The 27,425-nt window shown below is 50.2% G+C and overlaps 1 protein-coding gene and 1 long non-coding RNA gene across 3 annotated transcripts; both read left to right on the forward strand.

The window, feature by feature from the left end:
• The first annotated feature begins 516 nt into the window (after positions 1-516).
• Positions 517-23,532, forward strand: TRIM26 (tripartite motif containing 26). Of its 2 annotated transcripts, none has more exons than XM_058666324.1 (8): positions 517-643; positions 17,623-18,108; positions 18,273-18,368; positions 19,212-19,442; positions 21,459-21,481; positions 21,934-22,049; positions 22,274-22,306; positions 22,772-23,532. In XM_058666324.1, the coding sequence occupies exons 2-8, from the start codon at positions 17,671-17,673 to the stop codon at positions 23,452-23,454; spliced, it is 1,620 nt and encodes a 539-aa protein (XP_058522307.1). In that variant the 5' UTR covers positions 517-643; positions 17,623-17,670; the 3' UTR covers positions 23,455-23,532. The 2 variants fall into 2 exon arrangements, with proteins under 2 accessions (XP_058522307.1, XP_004598426.1); XM_004598369.3 differs by lacking the exon at positions 517-643 and adding an exon at positions 1,981-2,131.
• A 32-nt stretch (positions 23,533-23,564) lies between these two features.
• On the forward strand, positions 23,565-24,831 carry LOC131480721 (uncharacterized). Its single transcript, XR_009245766.1, has 2 exons — positions 23,565-24,371; positions 24,424-24,831. It is a non-coding gene; the product is annotated as an uncharacterized LOC131480721 (long non-coding RNA).
• The last annotated feature ends 2,594 nt before the right edge of the window (positions 24,832-27,425 follow it).

The following is a 27,425-nucleotide window of genomic DNA, read 5'->3' on the forward strand; positions in this document are numbered from 1 at the left end:
GAGGAGTGAGCTGGGCTAACAGGCAGTTGGGGCAGTTGGAATGTAAGGAGTGAGCTGGGCGAATGGCAGTTGGGTCAGTTAGAATGCGGGGAATCAGAAGGGCTGGTAGGCAGTTAGGTCAGGTCACTGTCCTTAGTTTTACCAGAAGGCTAGCTAGGATGATAATCCTTACTTTTTGATTGGCTGTTTTCTGGTCCTCTCCTGATTGGTTACATCAGGTCTGGTTCTTAGAAAGGGGCCAATGCAGAGAGCTACTTTTATAAAGGGCAGGCCTCCACAGGCTTAAAGATCAACTCTGCCCCATAGAGTTCTCCTGGTGATTGATGTGGAGGGAAGTTTCTGGCTTTCAATAAATCTTGCTTTGCTCATTGTCCCTGTCCATGTGGAAATTCTTCCACACGACACAAGAACTGAGGCCACCATCTTCCTGCAATGCCAGCAGCTAGGGGAGCAAGTATCCCCATGTGCCAAGCTTAGCCCCTTGGACCTGAGAAGGGTATACAGCGTGTGGGGCAAGAGTGCAAGCCTGGGACTCCCCGAGCAGCTATGCAGCTTTCACCAGCACTCTGAGCACATTCATTCCGCAGACATTTACTGAGTGACAACTACGGCCCAGGAACACAGGTGAAGTTTCAACTCTCAGGTAGCTTACTATGAGGGGGTGGGGTGGGAAACAGAAACATGGCTGGGAAAGAAATAAACAAATGCTCTGAAATGCCGACGACTGTTTAAGGAAAACCAGGCAGGACGGCCGATTCAGACTGGAGGGTGGGCGTAGGGGTGGTGGTGGGGGGAGATGCCAGCTGGGGACGTGTGGGATTGACTGCAAGAAGGCTGTGACACAGAGGGTCAGTGGGCACAGGGAGGCAGAGGCAGCCAGAGGGAAGTCGGAGGGTCACTGCAGGTCTTTCGGGGGGGCTTCCATGCCCATCTAATTGCGCAGGGAAGGTAGCAGGGAAGCCGAAGTGGGGGAGAGGAGGGAGTTAAGTGGGTGAAGGGAACCACAAGGGTTGGAGTGTACCCCGTACCCCCAAAGGGCCTGGAGGTGACACAAGCACCTCCTGAGGACCGACCAGCAGAGAACCAATCAGCGGCAAGATAAGTTCAGGACACTTAAAAAAAACACCAACTATCGAGCAGGTTGTACATGAGTGCCAAAGGAGTGAGGCCCATACACCTTCCATCCTCCCCCCAACACACACCAGTGACACCACTGGACAAACAGAAGGTATGGGTATGGGGACCAAGGGACCCGAGGTGTAAAACATGAATGCGAAGTTATCCAGGATACATCATGGCTTCCACCACTACCTACTAATCAAGCCTCCCCGGGGGACTCACTCCATGCTTCCCCAGCCGCAGCGAGGAGGCGGGAGGTAGGCAGGCAACGTTTAGGGTTCCCCCAACTCCTGCCCGTCCCACCTCGGTCTGCACCCTCAGGAGCAGGGAGCCGTTAGATGGGGCAACGCTTGCCATGTATTTGACGTAAAGCGCTGCAAAGCCCCAGAAATGGTAGCTAAGTTTCGTCAACAGGCCCAGAGGAATCTTTGAGCACATCCTGCCTTGTTGTGGAAGCACAGTTAGGCCGTATTAGTGAAGGGGGTGTGCGTTATGAGCAGGGGCTGGGGAGGGAGGACATATTTAATATGAAGCACCTGGTGTCGGTAACTTCGCCTCAAAATGCACTCCGACTCTGACCCGGCACCGGTTGGGAATCCCAGAGACTGGCAGGGGCTTGGGGAGGAGGGGACTCCTGCCTCCCAGAGTCCCACCTTGGGGGCCCACGAAGCCTCAGAATTTCGCCTCCTACAACGGCCCGGCCTTCCGCTCGCTCCTTTTCACCAGCCCCGCCGCTCCACCCCCTCTCCCGCAACGGCCTGAAGGATTTGCCCAGTGATCAGTGAGGAAATGAGGAAATGAGGCTGCCTATTGGAAGGCGGAGTTGGGCAGGAACCAATCCCCGGGCCTATGGGGAAAAATCTCGGTGGAGGGCCTGGAAGAGCCGGGAGATTACGGGGCGGGGACGCTGTGTCGCGCTTGGCGGCTCGTGGGGCAGCCGGGACCTCGGACGTGCGGGCGCGGGAGGGAGGCGACCCCCGGCCCCGGATTGGCGACCCGGAGCTCGGGACTGGTGAGTGGGGGTGGGGAGACACCCGGGGAGAAGCGCAGCGGAGGCAGGTAGGCTTCCCGGCTTGTCTCCGGGTCCGGGCGGCCGCTGGGCCCCGGGGCAGAGCGGGGCCAAGGCCGCCCCGCCGGCTGGGGAGCGGGTCGGGTTCCCCGCGTCCTCGCCGCCAGCCGACCCCTCCTGCTGGCCTGACCCTCTGTCGGCCTGTCCTCGCCTGCGTCTTCCTGGCTTTTCAGGGCTCAGCTTAGAGTCGGATTTATTCCAGTTCCCAGAGCCAGAAGTAAGCGGGGCCCGGATGATGGGTCTGGTTGCCTGGAGCCCCGTAGGTAGACGGCCAATCCAGCTCCGTGGTCAAAGTCAGGTTTTCTTTCCTTTCCTTCCTTTGCTGTTTCGTCAGAATAAACCTGTTTAGCCACATAGCCTGAAGAGCTGTAGGCTCTCTTGCTAATTTTCCTGCTAAACCTTAGAAATAAGTGCATAAATTTTAACTTTGTGGAGCAAATGAGAGGCAAACACTTGCAAATAGCCGGTAGATTCCAGCCTCTGACACCACTGCCCGCTGTGTGTGCTTGAAAAGAGTGGAGAATGACATTCGTTCATGCATGCCTGACCCTTCTGTTTCACTGTTGGCTAAAATCATAAACCCTAGCATATTTTTCCCTCAAGTTTTTAAGCAAATTTGCCTTTAAAAAGTAGAGATATTTTTTTTATGGTCTCGGAGTTGCAATTAATAAAATAGATTTTTTTTTTAAATTGTGGTTGTGGACTTACAGGAAAATTGAAAAGACCATCTAGAGTTCCCTTACAAAGTATTCCTAACTTTTGCCCTTAGATAGTGTCTTGCATCAGTGTGGTACATTTGTTGCACTTGATGAGCTGGTATTGGCCCATTGTTACTACCCAGAGTCCATAGCATATTTGTCATTTCCTCAGGTTTTTTTTTTTTTTTTTTTTTTTCTGTTTCATCAGCCCATCCAGCTTTCCACTTTAAGATTTAGTTCTCCTGTCTGGCTGTGGTGGTTTCTCAGACTTTGTTTTGGTGACGTTGGCAAGTTTTGAGTCACACTGGTTGAGTGTATTCCACCTCCCTAGTGGAAGTTGTCTGGAGCCCACCAGGGTAGAGTGTGGTTTTCATCCTATCAGCATGCTTCACCTGGCTTGTTCACCTGGCTGCCCCCCTCCTACGTGCTCCTGACAGGGGAGGAGGTCACTGGGTGCAGCCCACACCGTAGGAGTGGGGGCCACACTCTGATTTCCTTGAATGCAAGTGTCCACAGGTATTATTGGGAATACTTCCTTTACACTTTGAGTTAAGGCTATACAACTTTGGCTCCTCAAGAGGCTGCAGATTAATCTACTTGTAGGTTGTTTCGAGTTGGCTCCTTGTGCTTACTTTGTAACATGCATTTTATAGACCTTTTGCTATGGAAACAGAAGGTCTTATGGCTTCACTTGAGCTTCCACACAACCTGGTAACATTTTCTGTCAAACAGCCTGACAGAACCTCTTCTTGTTCGAAGGGGAAGAAACAGGCCCTGGTGGCCAGGGGTGACTTCTCAGATGGCACTTCCTGTAAGGAGCAACAGACTGGACTCAGATTGGATCCCACCCCCCTCAGAAGAGAGTTATAATTGAGGTTTCTAAAGGAGTGGGGAGTAACTTCAGACATCAACTGTCAGGATCAGGACATGGAGGATGACGGAAGTTGATTGTTAGTTTTGAAAAGGAAAGTTTAACTTGGCTAACATCCAGGGCGAATTAGAACTTGCCAGCTTGGTAGAAGTGGAATGCTGACTTTCCTCCTGGAAGTTGTGTGTGTGGAGAAAGATCCTGGGAGGAATGGGTAGTGTCTATGGCCAGGAGTGTCTGCTGCTGAAACCAGATGTAGGGTGGGTAAAGGAGTGTAGTGAACAGGAGGAAAACGGAGAGGGAGCAGAGCTCTGGGTCAGAGTCCATGTGGCAGCAGCCAGCCTTCCTTAAATACCTGAGAGTTTTCTCAGGAAAGAGAAGGGTTATTTCAGCATAGGGCTTGGAGGTCGCAGTCCAGGATCTGGAGACACCCCCCCACCCCCGCCAGCCTGGTGTCTGGTAAAGGCTGGCCATGGCGAAGCAGGTGGGAAGTGTGGTATGGCGAGGCAGGAAGCAGAGAAGCTAGGCTGAACCTGGCTCTAACAACAGATTCTTGCAAGAGCTGTCTTCCAAAGCACTGCCACCGACCCAAAGACTTCCCACCAACCCGCTGCTCGGTGTCCTACCTCAGAACAAGTCTCTACTCTTCCTCTATCATCAGGGTCCCCCATGCTGTGTGCCAGGTACTAGAGATAGAAGGATGAGTGAGGGTGGCCCTGAGGTTCCCACTGTGGTTTGCGTGAGAAGATGGGTAAAAATGCCAATTACGAACCACTGTGACAGTGCTGACCTAGAAATACTGTGTGCAGAGCTGCTCCAGGAACTAACTAGGGGGAGGGGAAGTCATTCAACTTAGAGGTGGGTCTGGCGCTGCAGGGAGCTCAAAAATAAGGGGGCCAGGCCTACTGGGGCTGTCAGCAGTGAGCTGGGCTTGAGAGAAGAGCACCTGCGGGGGGCCCAAGTGGGGAGTGGGGCTGTGAAGAAGGGGGCTGTCCTCTCCGGTCTGTGCATATAACAGTAACAGCATTAGGTTGAATGAGGCAAGGTTTGGGGTGGGACAAATTAGTTGGGAGCAGATTATGGAGAGCCTGAATGTCCTGCTGTGTGATTTTTTTACCTTTACCTCAGCTGTGATTTGAAGCACAACAGGATATCTGGGTTGCATTTTTTTTTTTTTTTTTTGAAGATTTATTTGAGAGGCAAAGTTAGAGTGAAAGAAAGATCCTCCATCTGCTGTTTCACTCCCCAAATGGCTACAACTGCTGGGGCTGGACCAGGCCAAAACCAGGAACCTGGATGTCTGACTGGGTCTTCCATTTGGGTGGCAGGGCAGAAGTACTTGGTCCATTTTCTGTTACTTTCCCTGGTGTGTTAATAGGGAGCTAGATTGGAAGTGGAACATCAGGGACCTGAATTGGCACACACTTGGGATTCTGTTGACACAGGTGGCTGCCTAACCCTTTTTACTGCAACTCTAGCCTCTGTTAAAATGGTGAGTCTGACAGCACTCTGTAGCAGGTATGCCACATCTCACCAAGTCTTACATGCCATTGCTTTTGTGCCATATGTTATGTTCCACATAGAAAAATATTTTTTTTGCCAGTTAAATTATTATGTGCTATTGACCACATTTTCAGCAGCACCACGTGATGTCACAGGTGTCCCCAGTTGAGGTCATAGATCCCTACCTCTAACTGGGTATGAATAATTAGGATCTCTCTCCATCTTGCTATTCCATAGATGTTGAATACATAGGCTCTGTTTGAGACCTTGGAATTGCTAAATTTGATATACTGAGCCATTCCTGCCTTTTGGCCAAATTGTCAGAAATCACTCTAATGAAACAACAATTCCTATCCAAAGATTTCCGCTATGCTTATTCTGCTTTGGCCGGTTTTGGTAACTGCAATGCCTTTTGTAGAGATTTATTTATTATTTGAAAGAGTTACAAAGAGAGAGATATCATCTGTTTGCTGGTTCACTCACCTAATGGCTATAATGGCTGGGGCTGGGCCAAGGCTGAAGCCAGGAGCCTGAGCTCATATGGGTGGCTGGAGCCCAGGCACTTGGCCATCATCTGTTGCTTTCCTGGCACATTAGCAGGGAGCTGGATTGAAAGTGGACCTGCTGGAACATGAAGTGGTGCCCATACAAAATGCTACATTGCATATTGTGGCTTAACTGGCTGTGTCACAATGCCAGCCCCCTTTTTTATTTATTTAAGATTTATTTTTTATTTATTTGAAAGCTAGATTACAAATTGAGAGAGGAAGAAACAGATAAAAAAATCTTTCACCTGCTGCTTTACTCTATAAATGGCCGTAGAGGTCAGGTCTGGGCCAAGTCGAAGCTAGGTACCAGGAGCCAGGGGCTACATATGCTTCTCAAACATGGATGCAGGGCCCAAGCACCTGGACTATCTTTCACTACTTTCCCTGGTGTAAGAAACTGGATTGGAAGTGGGGCCGCTGGGACTTGAGCTAGCACCCATATGGAATATGGAATATACATGTCATGGGCAGTGGTTTAACTGTTGCACAACACCAATCCCTGGTTTGTTTTGTTTTGTTTTTTACATAGAGACACATGCACATGGAGACACATACAGACACATGTGCGCACACACAAACAGCAGTGATTTTATGTTGCACATTAAATATGTTGGTCACTTTCCAAATCTTTATTCCAGTTTGTGGATGACCTGTGTATTCCCCCTCCTATTTCTTCATGATTTTGAAGCCAGAAAGGGCGGAAATCAAGCACTGAGCTGCAGAATGAGGCCGGGCAAAGGTTCACCTAGGACTCTCTCTGTGGGCTTTGGCTAGAACAATAGCCTGGGTGGAGGGAGATTCTCCTTTGTTTTCTCTCAGAATTCCTAGGTGCTGTGGGGAGGGGCGGGGACTGGAGGTCAGCCTCCTCCTTGCTGGTTGTATTCTACCTGTGGGGGCTGGAGACTCAGGATCCTCCTTTGTCTCAAAAACCTCTATCTGGATAAACGGGCGGGGTTTTTTTTTTTTTTTTTTTTCCACACAAGCTCTTTGTGTATTCCAGCCCAGTAACCTTCAGTAACCTCTGCTGTGTCAGGCCTTTTTTCTTTGCAGGTGTTAGAAAAGTCCAGAAAGTCCAGAAAGGGTGTGGATTGCTCATGAGACTGCAAAGCTCAAGGATAAGGCTGGTTTTAGGCGCAGATCAATGCAGGCTTTTGAAAGATGTCATCAGGCTCTGGTTCCTTTTACATCATCTGAGTGGGCTTCCTTCTCAAACAGGACAACCCTCTGGCTTAGCACGATTGCCCCAAGCAATGCCAAATCACCTCTCCCCTGCTCCCCTGCCACAAGCTGTGCCTCACACTTGAATGTTTCAGCGGGGTTTTCATGTCCCTGACCGTATCAGTCACATTCTGTCTTGTGAAGCGAGTGGGGATCTGGGGACAGGGATGTCACTGACAGGCCTGAGGCTTTGTCTTCTACTTCTCTCCATTGAACTGAGAGAGGGCTCCATCCTCAGGATGGTCTTCCTAGGAAAGAATTGGGTAAAGTTACCAAAGAAAGGAAGAATGGAAGAAGCTGGGTGTACCCCTCTTTCTCCAGAGAAAAGTGTTTATACCGCTTAGTAGATGGAGAAAAGAGCACAATTATATTGTGCTGCTGTCGCGTTCCTGGGCCTGGTGATGGGCCTGGATCGTGCTGTTTAATTGTATTTAGCATTTTACACACACACAAATTCTAATTTCCTAATCATCAAATCAGTGACAAATTAAAACTGATAATAGCAGGTGTTGGTGAAGCTATGGAGCAACATACATACTGAGAGTCTGCTGGTGGGCTGACATGAGTGCAGTCACCAAGAAGGCCATCGAAGGGGACTTGTCGCTATCCCGCAGCGATGGACTTGGTGCATGGATCCGATAATAACACACGTGGACCCTGACTGATGGTCAAAAGCCGTAGTTTATTAGTAGCATCAGACTTTATACACTGAGGGCCATATAGGATAAGGGAGGAAGTATTGAGCTTATCACCAAAACCATCAATGCTTTTGTTTGGAACTCCTTTTGTCTTGTATATTCCACCAGGTGTTCTCATATACATACTGTCCACTCAACTGTTCCTATGCAAATGATATCCAATAAGGTATACAAAAGGTGGCCATTTGGTTGTTCTCATGCAGATATTATCCAATCAACTGTAATCTTGTGCTCACTGACCTTGGGTCACAATGTCCTCCTACAGGGACTGCATTAAAGAATGATATTTCCAAGCTGCCCTATAGTGATAGAATTGAGCGGTTTGCAGTCACACAAATGAACTGCACAAGCATGGTTTTAAGAGCCAAACAACCAAAAACAGCCCTGCAATATGCTTTCATTCATCTAAGGCTCAAGAGCAGGAAATATAAACCCTATTGTTTATGAATACATACCTAGGTCTAAACCTGAAAGAAGGGGAAGGAGTGATTATTGCAGTTTATCCTGCCATAGCCATTTTCTTGGTTATAGCTTTTCTCCCCTGACTCTGTCCTTGCCTTACTGTGGCTAGAATATGAGATGCAAGCTGCTGTTGCTGGTGTTCCCAAGAGAATGAGCAAATCATCTCCCTCCCTAGTAACTCAGCCTCTACCTGGAGGGGACAGACAAGTGGCTGAAATTGCATGTGCTGCTTCCCAGTCACTCTGGGAGCATCCTCCTCCGTCAGATCCTCTGTGCCTGTGCTGCTTCTGTTGCTTGCTTAGCCAGTTTTTATTGTTGTTCCATGCCAAGCACTGTGCTGGATGCTGGGGCTAGGACACATACTGTCCTTGCCTCCTGTACTTGCTTGGTGGGAAAAGCTGGTGTGCTAAACATTATATAAGAAATGAGAATTAGAGAGTGTAGACTGGGTGCGTTCAGTCCACAGAAAGGAGAGCCTTGTAGTCCTGGCCTCAGAGGTCAGGGAAGATTGGCTGGCAGCCGAGACCTCAGCCTGGCAGCTGTGGGCTGAGTGGGGAGGGGATGGTGTTCTCTCTAGGCACAACTGGGTCTTCTAAGGACTCGGGTAGGAAAGAGCCTGGCACTTCATTTAAGGGCTAGGGAGGGGTTTTGTTTGGCTTTTGGGGTTGGGATGAGGAAATGAGCTTGGAGACAAGGCCTGGGCTGAGACAATCCATGGCTTCCCACAGGAAGGGAAGAGGTTTGAGAAAGCCATTGAGGGGTCCTAACAGTGGTTTTATAGGCACATGGCAGGGTATGTTTGAGGGACAAAAGGCAAGAGTGGTGGGAGCACTGAGAGCAAAAGAGAGAGATGGTTTAGGTAGGTCAAAAACCCTGGAAGGTTTGATGATCCCACAGCTGGATCTGGTTATAGCCTCTGACAATTACTTGGTTATGCTCCTTGATGTACATTCTGGAAGAGCAAGCACTTTGTCATTTTTGTTCCTTATGTTTATGCAGCTGGGGCATAGTGGGCCACCATGGATACCTGTTAACCTCTGGATGAACTCTGAAATGCTTAGTGGCTTCCCAAGCCTGGTAAAAAGAAAGAAGACTTGGCATGGTACCTAAGTGGCTAAATCCTCACTTTGCATGCACCGGGATTCCATGTGGGCACCAGTTTGTGTCCCAGCTGGCCTGAGAAAGCAGCAAAGACGGCTCAAAGCCGTGGGACCCTGTACCTCTGGGGGATCTGAAGGAGGCCCCTGGCTCCTGGCTTTGGATCAGTTCAGCTCTGGCTTTTGCAGCCACCAGGGGAGTGAATCAGTGTATGGAAGATCTTTCTGTCTCTCCTCTCTGTCAGTCTGCCTTTCCAATAGAAATAAAAAGTAAATCTTAAAAAAAAAAAAAAAAAGGAGAGAAAGTCGGAGTTCTTAATATTACCTACAGAGGCTTGTGTAATCTGTCTTTCCCGTTAACCCACCCAGATCCCAACAGTATGTCCCACCTGCTCACCACACCATACCCAACCGCAGCCAATCATCGGTTCCTCAAACTCACTGCAACCCTTCTTCCCTGGGCAGTTGGTTTCACTGCCTGCCAAGGATCACCCTCCAGCTCACTGCCCAGGGGTAAGGGAGATTTCACTTTCCAGGTACCAAAGTGTAGTGTAGTATAGTTGAAGAAGCCCCAACTGGCTCTGCCACTGGCAAGTCAGACCAAGGCTTTGGTCCTTACCTTCCTCATCTTCCTCATCAAGGGAGCTCAGTTAGTGGTATGCAATCATTAGACATTATTAGACAACCTGAAGAGGTATTGTAAATTACAAAGCCATCAGATATTCTGATTGAATTGTTCCAGGTGTGTATTGACGCCTCTCTGGGTAACTGTTATGTGCAGTCCTGTGTTGCCAGCCATGCTACTAGATGACAAAGGATTCCTTATATTCTCTGGTGCAGATGTCGCTTGGGAATATTTTAGCCAAAAGAGTTTGGTTCATCCAGTGAAGGTCCACACTGATATACTGGGAGCTCCTGACTTAAAAAAAAAAAAAGAAACAAAAACAGTTATTTATTTTCCTTTTATTTGAAAGAGAGAGCAAGCTCTTCCATCTGATAATTCACTCTCAAATGCCTGCAGCAGCAAAGGCTAGGTCAGGCTGAAATCAGGAGCCTGGAACTCAGTCTGGGTCTCTGACACGGTGGCAAGGAGCAAAGTGCTTGAGCCTCTGGATGAGCACTGTCAGGAAGCTAGGGTGTAAGTGAGGAACCTAGACTCAAATCGGGCACAGCAAAGTGGGGTGCAAGCATCCCAAGCATCTTGTTAGACGCCTGTGCTAGAACTCTCAGCTTTGTCCCACAGCAGTGCTGTCCTTTGGATCAGGCATAGAGCAAGGACCCTGTAGGCTAACCGTGCCCCTCTGAGCCCCATGGGAATTTCCACTGTTGAGCACCTGCCTGGAACCCAGCTCTGATTTGAATGACTGGCACTGTACTTCAAAGCACCACTGATGCTCATCTTGGTGGGCAACAATAGCTTATGTGTGTCCACAGTGGTGCCCTATCCACAGTCACCAGCGTCTCCTGGGACAAACTGGGGCAACCAGGCCTTTGGCATCATTTTTTTTTTTTAAAGATTTATTCATTTTTTATTACAGCCAGATATACAGAGAGGAGGAGAGACAGAGAGGAAGATCTTCCGTCCAATGATTCACTCCCCAAGTGAGCCGCAACGGGCTGGTGCGCGCTGATCCGAAGCCGGGAACCTGGAACCTCTTCCGGGTCTCCCACACGGGTGCAGGGTCCCAATGCATTGGGCCGTCCTCAACTGCTTTCCCAGGCCACAAGCAGGGAGCTGGATGGGAAGTGGAGCTGCCGGGATTAGAACCGGCGCCCATATGGGATCCCGGGGCGTTCAAGGCGAGGACTTTAACCGCTAGGCCATGCCGCCGGGCCTGCCTTTGGCATCATTACCAGTGGCCTGGCCACTCCTCTAAAATACACATTCAGATCACTTACCTTTTGCCTTGTATTCTGTCCTCTCTAGGTTTGTTAGAGTAGTCTCCTTTTTAAAAAAAAAGTGGAGAGAGGCACTAAATCCGAGGCCCAAGAGTCTTTGAGATTTCTGATAAGATCTGGAGGCTGGGGCTAAGTGCTTTGGAATGATAGGAAGCAGGGACTCTTATTCAGAAGTCCTGGCAGGTGCTTGAGGGGAAGTGAGGAATCCCTGAATTGGTGGCCTGGAGCCTAGAGTACAAACCCAGGCCCTTTTACTGTTTTCTCTGAGCTTCAAGAGCCCACGTTAGGGATTGTCTTCTGGGTACATCTCTGTGGCACCTGCACAGCACCCTGCCGCAGTGGGAGGCAGGGAGCAATACCCGGGATGTGGGGTGACAGAGGCCGCAGAATGGGGAGGGAGAGTTGTGTACACAGAGAAACAGCAGTTGGCTGCTACTGTGAAACAAGGGGCCAGAGTTTGGCTCCTTTTCCACTGGAACTAGGTCGGGGTGGAGGTGAGGAATGCAAGTGTCAGCTCACAAGGTGTGGATGTTCGTAGCAGTGCTCTCCACAGCTAGTTTCTGCAGCTCCCGGTGAATCTCCAAGCATCCTGAAAGGCCCTGCTGGAAAGTGCACAGCACAGTCTCTGCCAGTCTGTTGACACTTGCACCTGAGGTATTTATGAGGTCTGGATACTTGCCGGGGAAAGGAAGGTTCCAGAAAGGGGATCTGAGAAAAAGTCTGGAGCCTGTCCAGTTCCGCCTGCGAGGATGCTGCTGGGATGCTGCAGGGTTGGTCCTGTAGTCACAGCTAGCTTCTGGCTCATTGGAAGGACACAGGGTCCCCTCAGCCCCAGCCCTGGAGCAAGTGGCGTGTGACTTGTGGCACGGAGTTCATTCCTGAAGCGGTTTTGTGAGTTCAGAGCTCCTGTTTGGGTAAAGGGAGTGGGAGTATATCACATCGCCTCTGAGGCTTTTTTCCGGCTCTGACTTTGTATAGTGTTTTGTGGCTCAAGAACTAGGAATGGAGAAGAGAGTAATGATTTTACCCCTTACTGGTGAAACCTGAGATAATCAGAATGTGCTGCCGGCATAAATGAGAAAGAGCAAATCAGAGGTGGGTCCTTGGTTGGGGAAGAAGCTTTGGAGAGGATGAAATTTTTGGAGAGGGTGAATTGGGTCTAAGATGGGGTGCAGGGAACAGGGGCAGTTGTCGTAGTTTGTCCTTGTCTCTGCCATTCAACTCCTTTTCTTGTAATGTTGAAATCTGGAGATCCTCCTTCTGCCTCTGAAAAAAAAGTTGTGACCTAGTGAGGGCTATGGTACTTGGAGTCCATATCAGCAGAATATATGCCCCTTTTCTGTGGTCAGCACAGCTCAGCTGACAAAGCCTCCCATGCAGATGACCTCATTTGAGCTTCTAACAAAGGAGTTGGTATTGGGCTCCTTTATGTACTGTGCTTGGGTGAGGGAGTGTGATGGATTGGGCTGAGGCATTGCCCCCAGGCTTTGCTGCCTAGCCTTGTGCTCTTTGGCAAGTTGGTTAACCCTGCAGAGCCTCAGTTTCCTTGGAAGAGTATCCTGAATGTGAAAGTATCTTTAGATAGATCGGTGACAGATGTGCTGAATCCTGAACAGATGCTGTTGTTGCCAGGGATAGAGGTTTGGTTCAGTCGGAAAGATAGTGCTTGTGATAACCACAGCCCACATTGGGGTGCCTGGGTTTGGGTCCTGGCTTTGCTCTGGATCATGTTCTGCTAATGTGCACCCTATGAGGCACATGGGTTCCTGACCCTCACCTGGGAGACCTGGATTGGGTTCCTGGCTCCTGACTCCAGTCTGGCCCAGTCCTGGCTGTTATACTCATTTGGAGTGTGAATCAGCAGATGCAAAATCAGCCTCACTTTATGATCCCATCTGTTTTCCCATCTCTGCCTTTCAAATAGATAAAAGACATTTTAAAAATATTTATTTGCTTTATTTATTTTAAGATGTTTTATTTTTATTAAGAAGGCGGAGGTACAGAGAGGAGAGCCAGAGAGAAAGATCTCCGCTGGTTCATTCCCCAAATGGCCACAATGGCCAGAGCTGGGCCAATCTGGAGCCAGGAGCTTCTTCTGGTCTTCCCTGTGGGTGCAGGAATCCAAGGACTTGAGCCTTCCTTAACTGCTTTCCAAGGCCTAAATAGAGAGGTGGATAGAAAGTAGAGTGGAGTACCTAGGATACAAACTGGTGCCCGTATGGGATGCTGGTGCTAAGAGTCAGATTAGCCCAATGTTCCACTGTGCCAACTCCAGAAAAAACATTTTTAAAAATGTCCTTGCCAAGTTGGTTACCCAGGGCTTCAGAGCATCAGTTTGAACTTGGATTTTTCAACCTGTGGATTTTCACTTGTATATTCAGCATCCATGTATGTCCTGCAGGAAGGCGGGATCTTCCAATAAACATACTGCAGTATGTTTAAGACAGTCTGTATAGCTAAGCAGTGGGGTAGAACAGAGTAATGGTGCTCTGTTTAGTTAGTAAAGACTCTAAAACAGCAAGTAGTTCTATAAAACTAACATCATTTTCAGTTTCTTTGGATCCAGGCATTTTTTTCAGTGTATGAGTATTAATGTCAGTATTTTGGTTACAGACTCTTTTTCAGCATGTGATAGAAAATTATAGCCCCAGGCCTGGTCCTGTGATATAATGGGTTAAACCATTGTCTGCAGTCGACTGAAGGACCCTCTGCTGCTTTCCCAGAGCATAAGCAGAGAGTTGGATGGGAAGTGGAACAGCTGGGATATGAACCAATGTCCATGTGAGATGCTGGAACTTGCAGGTGGAGTATTAGCTTCATTGAGCCACTGCACCAGCCCCAAAGAAGTATGTCTTTTCAAAAACTAGACTGCGGAGTAGAGCATATGAAGAAATTATTTTGTGTAACTGGTGCAGTGACTCAACTGGCTAATTCCCTACGTGCAAGTGCCAGCATACTATATGGGCATGGTTTGAGACTCAGCTGCTTCACTTTCCATCCAGCTCCCTGCTTGTGACCTGGGAGGGAAGTGGAGGACTGCCCAAAGCTTTGCGACCCTGCACCCACTGGGGAGACCTAGAGCTGGATTAGAAACAGAGCAGCTGGGCCTGGCGGCGTGGCCTAGCGGCTAAAGTCCTTGCCTTGAACACACCGGGATCCCATATGGGTGCCAGTTCTAATCCCGGCAGCTCCACTTCCCACCCAGCTCCCTGCTTGTGGCCTGGGAAAGCAGTCGAGGACGGCCCAAAGCTTTGGGACCCTGGACCCGCGTGGGAGACCTGGAAGGGGTTCCAGGTTCCCGGCTTTGGATCGGCGCAGCACCGGCTGTTGCGGCTCACTTGGGGAGTGAATCATCGGACGGAAGATCTTCCTCTCTGTCTTTGCTCCTCTCTGTACATCTGCCTTTCCAATAAAATAAAATAAATCTTTAAAAAAAAAAAAAAAAGAAAGAAACAGAGCAGCTGAGACATGGGCCGGTGTCCATAGGGAATGCCGGTGCTATAAGGCAGAGGATTAGCCAGTTGAGCCATTGCCCTGGCTCCAGTCTTGTTTTTGTTTTTTGTTTTTAGAGTCCAGCTAAGGTTCACACACTGTGCTTGGTTGTTTCTCTGTTGACGCTGACTTTTTAAAGACCTGACCATTTGACTTGTGGAGTGTCCATATTCTACAGGGTATGTTTCTTCATGCTATAGTTTAAGTCATCTGTCAGCACTTTCTTTTCATGTAACAAATTGGCAATTGTTCCTTATCCCTTATATTTTCCGTAAACTGTAAATTAGATTTAAAAGCTAATTAGATTCATTCAGGTCAACTGTTTCTGGCAAGAACACTTCACCAGTGAAGTTGTGTAATTCTAAAGATGCCACACTGGGAATTATATGCCAGTTTGCCCTGGCTGGTGATGCTGGCCTTGATGACTTGGTTAAGGGGACCATTAGATGTCTTTTTCATCAAAGGATAGAAGGCAGTAATACATTGGATGGTACTTTGTTACCACGAGGAACTATCTTGTCACCAAAACCTTTAACCCAGTGGTGTTAGCATCTACTGATGATGCTTAGGTTATGTAACAACAGTTCCAAAATGGTGATCTTACACCATTATCCTTCCTCTGCTTATTAGCTGATGGCCTCCTGTAACCTTCGACAGTTTTGTCTAGAACGTAGGCTGTACTTTTAATACAGGTTTAGGAGGCTGACGTTGCAGCAGAGCCCAGCTGGCATGAGCCTGGGTGACCATCAGCTCCTGGGGGTGAAAGTGTCATGTTCCTGGGGAAGGGGAACTGTATTGAGCTCTTGATTGTCCTTTTCCATTTCCAGTGAATTGCAAAATAAATGTTCAGCTCCAGAGATAACACAGACTGTCCTCCAAACAACAAGAGCAACAACAAACAACCTCAGCTTTTAACCTTCCAGGTCATTCAGCAAAGTGGCATGATAAAGCGCTCCTCAGCCGGCAGGAATCACCCAGTACCAGGCCCTTTTCCCCTCTCCAGACCCTTTGTAGCCTGTTAGAATTGCAAGAGGGCTGGGCCAGACTTATTTCCTCAACAGTAGGATCAAGGAGTTGGACCTGGCAGTTCCTGGCATTTCTACCAGCCTGACCAACATTGTAAGAACCTATTGCCTTTGTTTACTAATTAAGTTCCTTGAGCCCTTTATTTGAGCTTTGTACCTTATGCTTTTTGACACTTGAAGTCACACATGTCTGAATGCATTAGTGCTCCCCATTCAAATGTATTATCAGCAGTATAATCTCTTAATCTGCATAGTACTTTCACTTTGTAAAAGCACTTAAATTTTCTTTTCATTTTAGTTGAAAGGCAGAGGGACCATCTTCAATGTGCTAGTCTACTCCCCAAGTGCCTGCAGCAGTCCAGGCTGGGTCAGACTAAAGCCAGAAGTTTGGAACTCTGTTCAGGTCTCTCACTTGGGTGACACTGGACCCAGGTTCTTGAGCCATCTTCTGCTGCCTCCCAGGGTGTGCACGGCGGGAAGCTGGAACTCCAGAGGAGATGCTGGACTCCCAAGCTGCAGTTCTGTTACACCAAATACCTGCCCCTCTGAAGCACTGTTTAGTGTATCACGATTAGATTCCTGAGGAGTAGATATTCTTGCTTTTTCTTTGAGTCTTATACACTGGAAGTTTTATTTCCCTCGCATTGATGTCACTGCTGAGCTGCTGTGATGGGCTCTGGCTGCATGGAATTTGTGGTGTTGATTTGCCTATGGTTAGTTGCTGCACACCAGCCTCGCAGTCACCTCTGCTGTGCCTGCCAGCTATCTTCTCAGCCTCCCCTGCATCAACAGGTGCATGCATCACTGTGCCCACTGGTGCGCATGCATCACTGTGACCACTTCCTGTCTTGCCACACACTTTTCTCTGTGTGTGATCTGAGCACTCTCTGAATTTGAGACCTGAGGGCTTCTGTGTTGTCAGCTAGCTTCCTGTCTGTGTATTGGCCCTGTATGTGGTGCTTCCAAACATAATTCCTTCACATAACCTTCTTAGAAACCCTTGAAGGTATGTATCACCTGCGCCATTTCACGGACAGGGCATCTAGGCTCAGAGTGTTTAGATGGCTTGCCTGTTGTCACAGAGTCAATGACACCTCCGATGGGTACTGGGCTGGACTGCAGAGCACAACAGAAACAGTGTGCTTTCTGTGCTGAGCTGCCTTGCTTCCTGGAAGGGCCATCCCTGCTAGCGCAGTGCTGCATCCACACTCAGGTGCCTTCCCTGTGGTTTCCTTCATGAGCCCAGCTGAGATGAGCACAGGCTGGCTCCAGGGCATGGATGGAGGGCCACAGCCGAGAATGAGTGCTGTGTGGCCAGGCTGTGCTCTGCTGGCTGGCTGAGTTTTGACAGAGTAAACCAAGCCTAAACCCCAGCACAGCCAGGGAAGCCCTCCTTTTAAAGGGAGACATTGCCACTCAACACTGACTCTTGATGCTTCCCTGGGCTTCTTGGTCCTTGAAACCTGAGATCTAGAGGAGCAACCAGAGGGGCTTCTTAGCCCCGTGGGAGCTGGTGAATGCATTGCCCAGGTGAGGGAGCAGCATGGGCATGGCAGCAGGTACTGCCGATTTAGCCATTTATTATACCAGTTTTCCAGCAGGCAGTGACTGATTTATCCTGCCATGGTAGATACATTGGAATAGTTTCCCTTAACAGAGAAGAAATAGATTTTGAGGCAGGATGGTTTACAAGCAGGAAAGAAAGGGTTGGTGGTAGCCTTGCTTTTCACTCCATGATGCTGCTCTCTGGGCCTCTGTTTCCTCATCTCTTAGACCAGATCAGCAAGGTCCCTCTTGGGCAGACAGGGTAGGGGCCTTGTGGGAGTGGGCAGTGTCCCCTTGACAGTGCTGGGACTGGCAGCTCTCTGCATAGCTTTGCCTTGCCTCTTTGCTGTGCCTGTTCTTAGCCTATGTCTGCTCTCCAAGGGGAAGAAATCTCCGGCAGGACAGAGACCCCTCTGAGCTGAGGGCGCCATGGCTACATCAGCCCCACTGCGGAGCCTGGAAGAAGAGGTGACCTGCTCCATCTGCCTTGATTACCTGCGGGACCCCGTGACCATAGACTGTGGCCACGTCTTCTGTCGCAACTGCACCACTGATGTCCGCCCTAATTCTGGGGGCCGCCCTGTCTGCCCACTCTGCAAAAAGCCCTTTAAGAAGGAGAACATCCGGCCTGTGTGGCAGCTGGCAAGCCTGGTGGAGAACATCGAGCGGCTGAAGGTGGACAAGGGCCGGCAGCCAGGAGAGGGAGCCCAGGAGCAGCAGGACACAAGGTTGTGTGAGCGGCACCAGGAGAAGCTGCACTACTACTGTGAGGACGACGGCAAGCTGCTGTGTGTGATGTGCCGCGAGTCCCGGGAGCACCGGCCCCACACGGCTGTCCTCGTGGAGAAGGCCGCCCTGCCCCACAGGGTAAGCCCACACAGAGGCAGGGAGCTCTGCACCTGCCTGAGGGCTCCTGGCCTGCCTGGGACCTTGCTGAAGGTTTCTCGCCATCCAGGGACCCTGCCTGAATCCACTCTCCTGCCCCACTCCAGAGCATCCATCCGCTTGTCTCCATGCTTATCTTTCCACAGGAGAAAATCCTGAACCACCTGAGTACCCTAAGGAGAGACAGAGACAAAATTCAGGGATTTCAGGCCAAGGGAGAAGCTGACATCCTGGCTGCGTTGGTGAGTGAGGCTGCGAGTGGCTTTCAGTGGGAGGGAGTTCCAGGAGCTGTGCAGGTGAGGGCTGCAGTGGGCTATCAGTCAGCACATCTGGGTTTCAGCCCTGGCTTTCTCTGTCTAACCTGAGGACCTTAAGCTGGGGGGCCTGTGTCTCATCTAACAGGTGAGAGGTCACCCAGATGTTAACCAGGGTTCCTTCCCTCCACCTCTGCCCAGTGCTGGTGCCCTGCAGGGACTAAGGCGGGCTTGACTTATTTTGCCTTTGACTGTGTGCAGGGTAAGGGCTGGACATGTGAGCAAACATTTTTTGTTGAGATTGGAGGCAGGCAAGGGGCTTAGGTGGGAGGGAACTGGCCACATGTCGCCATGACAGGAAAGGGCTAAGGCAGGCCTTGCCAGCTATGAGGGAACAGGGTGCTGTCCGATGTGGCAGGGAGGGAACCCACCTAGATAGTTCCTGTGCAGTGGTGGGCTGTTGCTGAAGGGAGGTTTGGTGGGGCTTGGCTGACAAGCAAAGCTCCTGGGAAGAGGCAGCAGGCAGAGTTTTGTCCAGGAGGAAAAGCTGTGAGGAGGCCCGTGGGGTTCCTTCAAGGCTCACCTAGAACAGGCAAGGGCTGGGCAGTCAGGCAAAGTCGGGGTTCTGGTGCAGGGACTGAGTGAGCCACACTCACTCACTGCTGGCGTCTTCTGCACTCCAAGCTTCTCCCACCCCAGATGCTGTAGAATGCCTGAGTAGGGGGAGTGACGGGAGAGAGTCAACCTTGCATGCCTCTAATGGGTGCCAGAGGGGTCCCTGCTCTGAGGCAGAGGTGTCAGTGTGTCTCCCTTACTGCTCTCCTGCTGCAGAAGAAGCTGCAGGACCAGAGACAGTACATCGTGACAGCATTTAAGCAGGGCCAGCAGTTTCTGAAGGAGCGGGAGCAGCACCTGCTGGACCAGCTGACGAAGCTAGAGCAGGAGCTCCTGGACGGCCGGGAGAAGTACAAGACCCGGGGCGTCGGAGAGCTCACGCGGCTGGCGCTGGTCATCTCAGAGCTGGAAGGCAAGGCACGGCAGCCAGCGGCAGAGCTCATGCTGGTGAGGAACCCCCACCCCAGGGCAGGGACCTGGCATCCCTGAGGGAATTGCCTCTTAGGCTCTTCTGAGACATTAGGTTGATAACCCTCCCTTCCCCAGCCAAGGGTTGCATGGGCATACAGTTGGATGGCTGGCATATGTCACTTCAAAAATATCCATGTCCTACCAAAAATATTTTAAAAATTGGAAAGTACTGTAGAAATGAGAAGGAAGGTTGTTAGTAGGGTTATTGTGGCCCTCTGTGTTTACCACTGCCCCTGTGTGGTTCTGGAAGTGCAGAAAGGTGCCCTGGCAGGAGGAGCACTGACCACGGCTTAACCTCCAAAGAACAAAGGGAGAGCAGACAAGGTGCCTTGGGAAGGCTTCATGGAGGAGTTGTCTTTGGTTCTGAGACAGTGAGAGTTTAGACTGGGGAACTGGTTGTTACCTTGTTCTTCCACCATCATGGGTCAGGAGAGTGGCTGCTGGTCTCCCGTTTGTGTGGTTTCTTGTGAGTGGGTCTGACTTTTGGCAGGGCAAGCCACTAGCCAGCCAGGAGGAGGAAGGAGGGAGAAGGCAGGGCGAGTTCCTCAGAGCTGATGCCAGCTCACGCTGAAGGAAGAGGTGGCTCTGCCTGCCTCTCGCCACCGTGGATCCAGACACACTGGAGCAAGCAGAGGGGATCTTCGATTCTTCCCGCCTATCTCTGGTGTTGCTGTGGTCCAGGCCCTGGGCGGGTCAGGAATTAGATCAAAGCTTGAGCCCAGGTGTCCTGCTTCCCAGGCTTAGCACCTTTTCATCTCTCATTTTGTCCAAAATGTCTGTCTGCCCCCTTGTCCTTCATTGTCATTATGTCCCTCCGAGACTTTTGGACCCTTGCCTCTCCCCTGGCCTTTCAGGGGTATGTCATTCCTTCTTCACAGCCACAAGTCATGCATGGAGCAGACAGGCACCAGCAAGATTCAGCGTGCAATGTGTATTAATCAAGTCTGGCTATAATGAGCATTTCATCTCCTCTGACATGAAATCCTTCTTACATGTTGGGAACCTCAGGCTCCGTTAGTTAGCTTGAAATAGCGATTGTTAGTTGGCTGTAGTTGGCCACTAGGCTATGGAAGTGGCTTGATTTCTTCAAAGGAGAACATCCAGATTGTGCCCATTGATTTGTGTCACATGCCATTGCCTGAAACTTTGTCATCTGTCCAGACTTGCTCACAGAAACTTGGGAAATGTAGTCTTCCTGAGTGCCAGTTGCCCAACTCTAGGCACATGGGTTCTAGTATTACAGGGCAGAAGCGGGTGGTGGTATTGTGGTACAGCAGATTTTTCTACTCTCTGTAGCACTGACATCCTATATGGGAGCAGGTTCTAGTCCTGGCTGCTCTACTTCTGATTCAGCTCTCTGTTAATGCACTTGAGAAAACAGTGAAGGATGGCCTAAGTGCTTGGACCACTGCACCTACATGGGAGACCAGGGTGCAGTCCCAGGCTCCTGGCTTCGGCCTGGCTGTTGTGATCATTTGTGGAGTGAGCCACTGGATTAAAGATCCCTCTTTCTCCTTTCTCTGTAACTTGCTTTCCAAATAAATAGATCTTAAAAGAGAGAGAGAGAGAGAGAGAGAGAAAAGAAAGAAGCAGGGAGAATGGACCCCTGGGGAGACTCAGTACGTTGATCACATGGATCAGGTCTGCCTGGAAACCCTCCAGGGATTCCTCCCGGTACACAGAACTGGGTTCCAGCTCCTCCCAACCACGGAGCAGGAACCTGCCCCTTTGTCAACCCTTCCCCCTCCTTTTTCTGGCCAGATTTTCCTGTTGCCAGTTTCTCCCCAGCACAAGTGGCCCCATCGTTCCTGGCCTGCAGTTGGTTCTGTCACCGTGATTACTCTGTCTTTGGGTTTTTTTCCCTAGGCTCTCTGTGAGGAAGGGCCTGTGTTTGTCCTGCTCTCTGAGAGGCTTCCTTCTCTCCTCTAGTGTCAGTGTGGGTGAGTGAAGTCTCACTTGACTCACTTCCTGCTGTGCTTTCTCCCCTTACAGGACACCAGAGACTTCCTGAACAGGTGAGAGCCCCCCTTCCACAGTGTGTGTCATTTCTCCATGCCGGGGTCCCTGTGTCTTGTTACTTGACCGTGTCCTTTGGAATTAATGCGGAGTGTTCTCGTTCCTTTTTCTGTGGTTTGTCCTGCTGGCCTTCGGGGAGTAGGAGCACCTCCCTGACTTGCTTGCCACCTGAGCATGTTCTCTGTGACCCCGTGACTTGGGCCCATTATCATGTTCTTGAGGTGGGACAGAAAGGAGACCATGGAAACCTGGTACAGACCTCAGCTGTGGAGGGGGGTTGGTCTTGAGGCCTAGCTCAGGAAGTGCCTCCTGGCTCCTGCTTCTCTGTCTCCGATGGGGGCTCTTCCAACCTTTCCTGCCCCCTTCACAACTGTCCTAAGGATTGGGAGAAGAGCTTGAAGAAAGGTAAGAGGAACTGAGCGCCATGCTGTTTGGTCTCTTACCTCCCCAGGTATCCACGGAAGAAGTTCTGGATCGGGAAACCCATTGCTAGGGTGGTTAAGAAGAGGACTGGCGAATTCTCAGATAAGCTCCAATCTCTGCAGCGAGGCCTGAGAGAATTCCAGGGTGAGGGTTGGGGAGAGCCCAGGGTGTGGGGACTTGGGGACTACTGTGTTCCGGCTCCTTACTGTCATTTCCAGCCTCACTCCTCCAGCGGCCTCCTGGTTGTTGTGTCTGTCTTCTTGGCATCTCAAGGATGGGGCCCTGTTGTGAAACTAATACAGTCCAAGTGAGAAATGTGCCCAGAGCTGTGCTGGGTTGAGGGTCATTGCTATTCTTTTTCTCCACAGGGAAACTGCTGAGAGACTTGGAGTATAAGACAGGTGAGTGTCTAAAGGTGGTCCCCAGGGCAACCTCACCGCTGCCTTGCAGAGAGCTTCTGTGCCTGTGGCCCTGGTGCAGCCCCTACTCTTTGGTGATAGGGACAATTTCCAGCAGCTAGCCTCCTCCTCCTTCCCCTTGCACTTTGCAGGGGAAGCGTTCTGATGGTCCCTGATCCTTTTCACAGACCCTACCCTCAGTCCTTGCCCTGTGGCCGAATTCATTCTCCTGTGCCATACCTAATGGCTCCTATACTCAGAGTAAGCAACAGGGTCTGCCCAAGGCCAGGGATGGCTCTACCTCAGCCCCCCTGCTGTGCCACCTCTCACCTACCCCTGCCATACCTAGCATAGCCCCAGAGCACTCTTTCTTTAGAGCAGATGGGGGGGTCACATGTGCTGGGAGTGCTATGAGATTGGTGTCCCCAAACCACTGTAATGCTGTTACATCTGACTTTGTGCCCACAGTGAGTGTCACCCTGGATCCACAGTCGGCTAGTGGGTACCTGCAGTTGTCAGAGGACTGGAAGTGTGTGACCTACAGCAGCCTGTACCAGGGTGCCTACCTGCATCCGCAGCAGTTTGACTGTGAGCCCGGGGTGCTCGGCAGCAAGGGCTTCACTTGGGGCAAGGTTTACTGGGAAGTGGAGGTGGAGAGAGAGGGCTGGTCTGAGGAAGAAGAGGAGGGTGACGAGGAAGAAGAAGGAGAAGAGGAAGAGGAGGAAGAGGAGGCTGGCTATGGGGATGGTTATGATGACTGGGAAACCGATGAGGACGAAGAATCCCTGGGAGAAGAAGAAGAGGAGGAGGAGGATGACGATGAGGAAGTTCTGGAGAGCTGCATGGTGGGAGTGGCCAGAGACTCTGTGAAGAGAAAGGGAGACCTCTCGCTGCGCCCGGAGGACGGGGTGTGGGCCCTGCGCCTCTCCTCCTCGGGCATCTGGGCCAACACAAGCCCCGAGGCTGAGCTGTTCCCCGCACTGCGACCCCGAAGAGTGGGCATTGCCTTGGATTATGAAGGGGGCACCGTGACTTTCACCAATGCTGAGTCACAGGAACTCATCTATACCTTTACTGCCACCTTCACCCGCCGCCTGGTCCCTTTCCTGTGGCTCAAGTGGCCAGGAACACGCCTGCTTCTGAGACCTTGAGTCCTGAGGCCTGCCTGGCCCTGACTGCGTCCATAGCTGCTTCACTTCTCTGAGATTCCTGAACTCTGACTGGGGGGAGGGGAGCTGGCCAAGCACCTGCAGCAGGGGAGGGGCCACTGCGTCTGCACTCCCTCCCCCAACCTGTCTCGGGTCATGGCCTCATGAGGCCTCACTCAGTGGTTCTTCTCCCTCCTCCCACTGGTTCTCTGGGCCCTTCTGGCCCTGAAGTCTGTGAAGACCCTCACTCCCCACAGACCTTTCTTCTGTTATGGCTTTGCGCTCTCTGCTGACAGCAGATCTGAGGCAGCCCCTGCCCAGGACGGTGTCCTCTACCAGCTGTGTTGGTGAGACCAGTCTGAGAGCATCTCACTGTCTTTAAGTCCCCATGGGTTCCCCTGCTCAATTCCAGTCAGTGCCCACCTGCCCTGGAGTTGTAAGCTGATCCACCGCCACCTGGACGTGAACTTATAGGAAAATGCTGGAAGTCAACAAGATGGGCATTTCCACAGGCTCCCCTGTCCCGGCAGGTCAGCCCCCACAAGCTCTGGTTGCTGGCGTTGCCTTGTGAGGTCCAGAGCAGAGCCCAGGCTTCTCCAAAACCAGGGCTGAGCCAACGAGGCTTCTGTAGTATGGTTGTGGGGCTCCCTGAAAGGGAGACACGTGCCCATGAGGGAATAGCTGTTACCCATGGCCAAAAATTCCCTCCACGTGGGTCTTTGTGAGGGGAGATTTTAAAAGAATGCAGAGTCACAGGGACACATGTTCCTGCTGTTGATCAGCGCATCTTAACAGGCCAGATCTGCAGAGTGGCCCCCTCTAACCATGCCCTGCAGGGGCTGGTGAGCTGCTGTCCCCCAGCCTTCCTCAGTGTCCAAGTTCCTCTTCCTGGGGAGGGAGTGGAAAGGGATGGGAGTGGTGTGAAGAGAGGGAAGGAAGCCCACCAGGTCCTCATGTCAAGAGAGGAATCAGAATTGTCCTCACTAACCATGTGCCCTAGCCAACCCCCAACCTTTGTGCAGGCACTCCTGGTGTCCATGGTTTAACACAGGCCCCCTGTTCCAGCAGAGATGGTGTCCTTGTCTGTCCTTGCCTACTCCAAGTGCTCTGCCAGTCCCCTGCTTATCCAGGTTTTTAATTCCTGTGCCCTGCTCTGAGACTGCTCCCCTCTGCTGTGGTCCTGTGGCCACTGCGTTGTTAGAGCTGCCCACTTTGTACATATCACATGCTGCCTGAGTTACTTGTACATCTTACTTTTGCCTCTAGTTTTGTAAGCTCCTGGAGGGTGGATACCCCCTCTTAGATTTCTCTTGTATTCACAGCACCTCATGCAGTGCTGGGCACAGAGTAGGTGCTCAATAAAGATTTATTGAACGAGTGGTCTGTAGAGAGAGGTGTGTGTATACATATGTAAGCACTTTTATTAGGACAGATTGTCAGTCTGAACACAAAGCTTCCATTACTAGCAACAGTCCTGGGTTTCTTTCTTAAACTCTTTGTCCCCTGCAAACACGCAGTTCCTTCTGGAAGTTGCCAAAAGAGCCTCCACAGGACACTGAGTGGCACCTGTCCTGGCTCCACATGGCCTTCCCCTCTCATGGTGATGTCCTGAGCTGAGATCCTTTGTGGAACATAGAACTATTCCTGAAGAAGGGTGATGTCTGACCTGGTACCCCATAATCCTCCCTTGGAAAATAAGCAGAGCCCCATGGAGAAGATTGGGAAGCCACTTGCATGGCTAGGGAAGTGAGGCTCCCTGGAAGGATCTGGATACTTGTGATATGATATATCATATCCTTAACCAATAAATTACCTCTGTGGATTGGTTCTTGTAAGCAGGATTTTAAAGAATCCAAGGGAACTATCTAGATTCAATTTTGTCTGCACAGGTGTTTATTGTTCTTTCTGATTTTCTTGAAGTTTTATACAAAGTTATCTTCAGGTTTACACTAGCATCAAGGTGTATTTCCTGTACTCTTTATTTGTGGACTTAGTTTTTTCTGTATTCATACTGCTTGGTTTTTTACAAACTATACCCACACATCCAGTCAACTGTTTCTACAATGCTTGTTACAAAACAGAAACAACAAAAAAATACCGGACGGTTTCCTGGCCCATCCCTCTGCCTTGGGGAACTGGTCCATCTGTTTCAGCAGACTGTTTCACATTTACCTCACCAACCTCAGTTTGAAGCAGTAGTCCCCACTTTCCTACTGTAGAGAGGGGCCGTCTAGCCTTGTTCATTTCATTGTCCACCACACAAGCTCTTCTCACCCCTCCCTCCAATGTGGTCTCAGCACTGATGAACTAGTGTTTTATAAAGTTGTTAAGTCCAGGTATAAGCTGTTTACTCCTGGGCTGTGTGTATGGTTATGATAACTTGTCCATCATGCATATTTTGTCTTCCCTGCAGTTACCAATTGCCTTCTCTCCCTTGCTTTTGCCATGTTCCCTACATCTTTGTTACTAGTAACCCACAAACTTTCCTGTTATCAGGAATCTCCGATGTGCAGTGTTGCTGTGGTGATGTGGTCACGGGCATCTCTTCTGAAGCCCCGGACCTCGGATCCCGGGCACTTGCTCCATCACCTTTGCGGTCCTAGATTTCCCTTCACCATCATCCTGGGATCCTGAAGGAATCATGCTTCCTTATCCTATGTCTTCTCTCTTAATTCACATTGCTGTGGTGAAATAGCAGTAGCTTCCTGGAAAACTGCATAGAAGTAGCTTCTTGGAAAACTGCATAGAAGTAGTTGGTTTTTTTTTTTAATCTTTGCTGAATGTGAAATTCGCTAGGGTTAAGATTCTTGGTTAGAATTAATTCTTCAGAATTCTGAAGGCACAGCTCTACTGCCTTTTGGCTTCTGTTACTGTTGATAGTTCATTCTGGTGGACAGTTTATTGCTTCTGATTGGTTTGGGGTTTTATTTTCCCTTACTGGATGCTCTTGGGTCTTTTCTCTGCCCTTACGCTTGATTTTGTTTGAGATTTCTTTCCCCCATTTTGCTGATCAATTCAGTGGGGCCTGTTCATTCTAGAAATTCATTCTAGAACTTTGGTTCTTGGAATTTGTAATGAATTTTTTTAAAGATTCATTTGTTTTTATTGGAAAGGCGGATATACAAAGAGGAGGAGAGACAGAGAGGAAGATGTTCCGTCCTATGGGTCACTCCTCAAGTGGCTGCAATGGCTGGAGCTGACACAATCCGAAGTCGGGAGCCAGGAGCTCTTCTGGGTCTCCCACGCGGGTGCAGGGTCCCAAGGCTTTGGGCGGTCCTCGACTGCTTTCCCAGGCCACAAGCAGGGAGCTGGATGGGAAGTGGGGCTGCCAGGATTAGAACCAGCACCCATATGGGAATCGCGGTGTGTACAAGGTGACGACTTTTACCACTATGCTATTGTGCCGGGCCCCCGAATTATTTCTGAATGAGTTTTGTCTTGAATATGTTATCTCCAGCCTTCATGTGTCTCTGAAGTTTACTTCCTGAGTACCTGTGGTATGCTAGGATAATTCCAGGTTAAAGCAGTGATTAGGGGTTAACAGAGTCCCTGTACTCATGGAACTTATGTGCCACTGGAGGCCACAGGCAACAAATGAAAATAACAATTTGTACAAATTAAAGAATCCAAAGACTGTGACCAAGTGACCTAATATCTTTTCTGCTCAGGGCTCAGAAAGAGGTGTTGTGAGGAAATAGCATTTAAATTAAAATTGGAATGGTGAGATTACACTGGATAGAGGAACAGTGGAGTCCAAAGGCGGAGACAAGCTGAGTGCAGAGAGATGTTGTCTACAGAAGACAGTGGAAGAGTGGAGGTGATGGAGATGAAGGTGGAGAGGTGGGCCGAGGTGGGTCATGCAGGGTCTGTGGACCATGCAAAAGGTGCAGATGTTGTCTTCCAAGAGTGGAGGGCAGCTGCTGAAGCAGTGGCCTGTGACTGAACTCAGCAAATGTGAGCACTGGTATGTGGTA

This window comes from Ochotona princeps, chromosome 1 (genome assembly GCF_030435755.1).
Source record: "Ochotona princeps isolate mOchPri1 chromosome 1, mOchPri1.hap1, whole genome shotgun sequence".
Classification (NCBI taxonomy): domain Eukaryota; kingdom Metazoa; phylum Chordata; class Mammalia; order Lagomorpha; family Ochotonidae; genus Ochotona; species Ochotona princeps.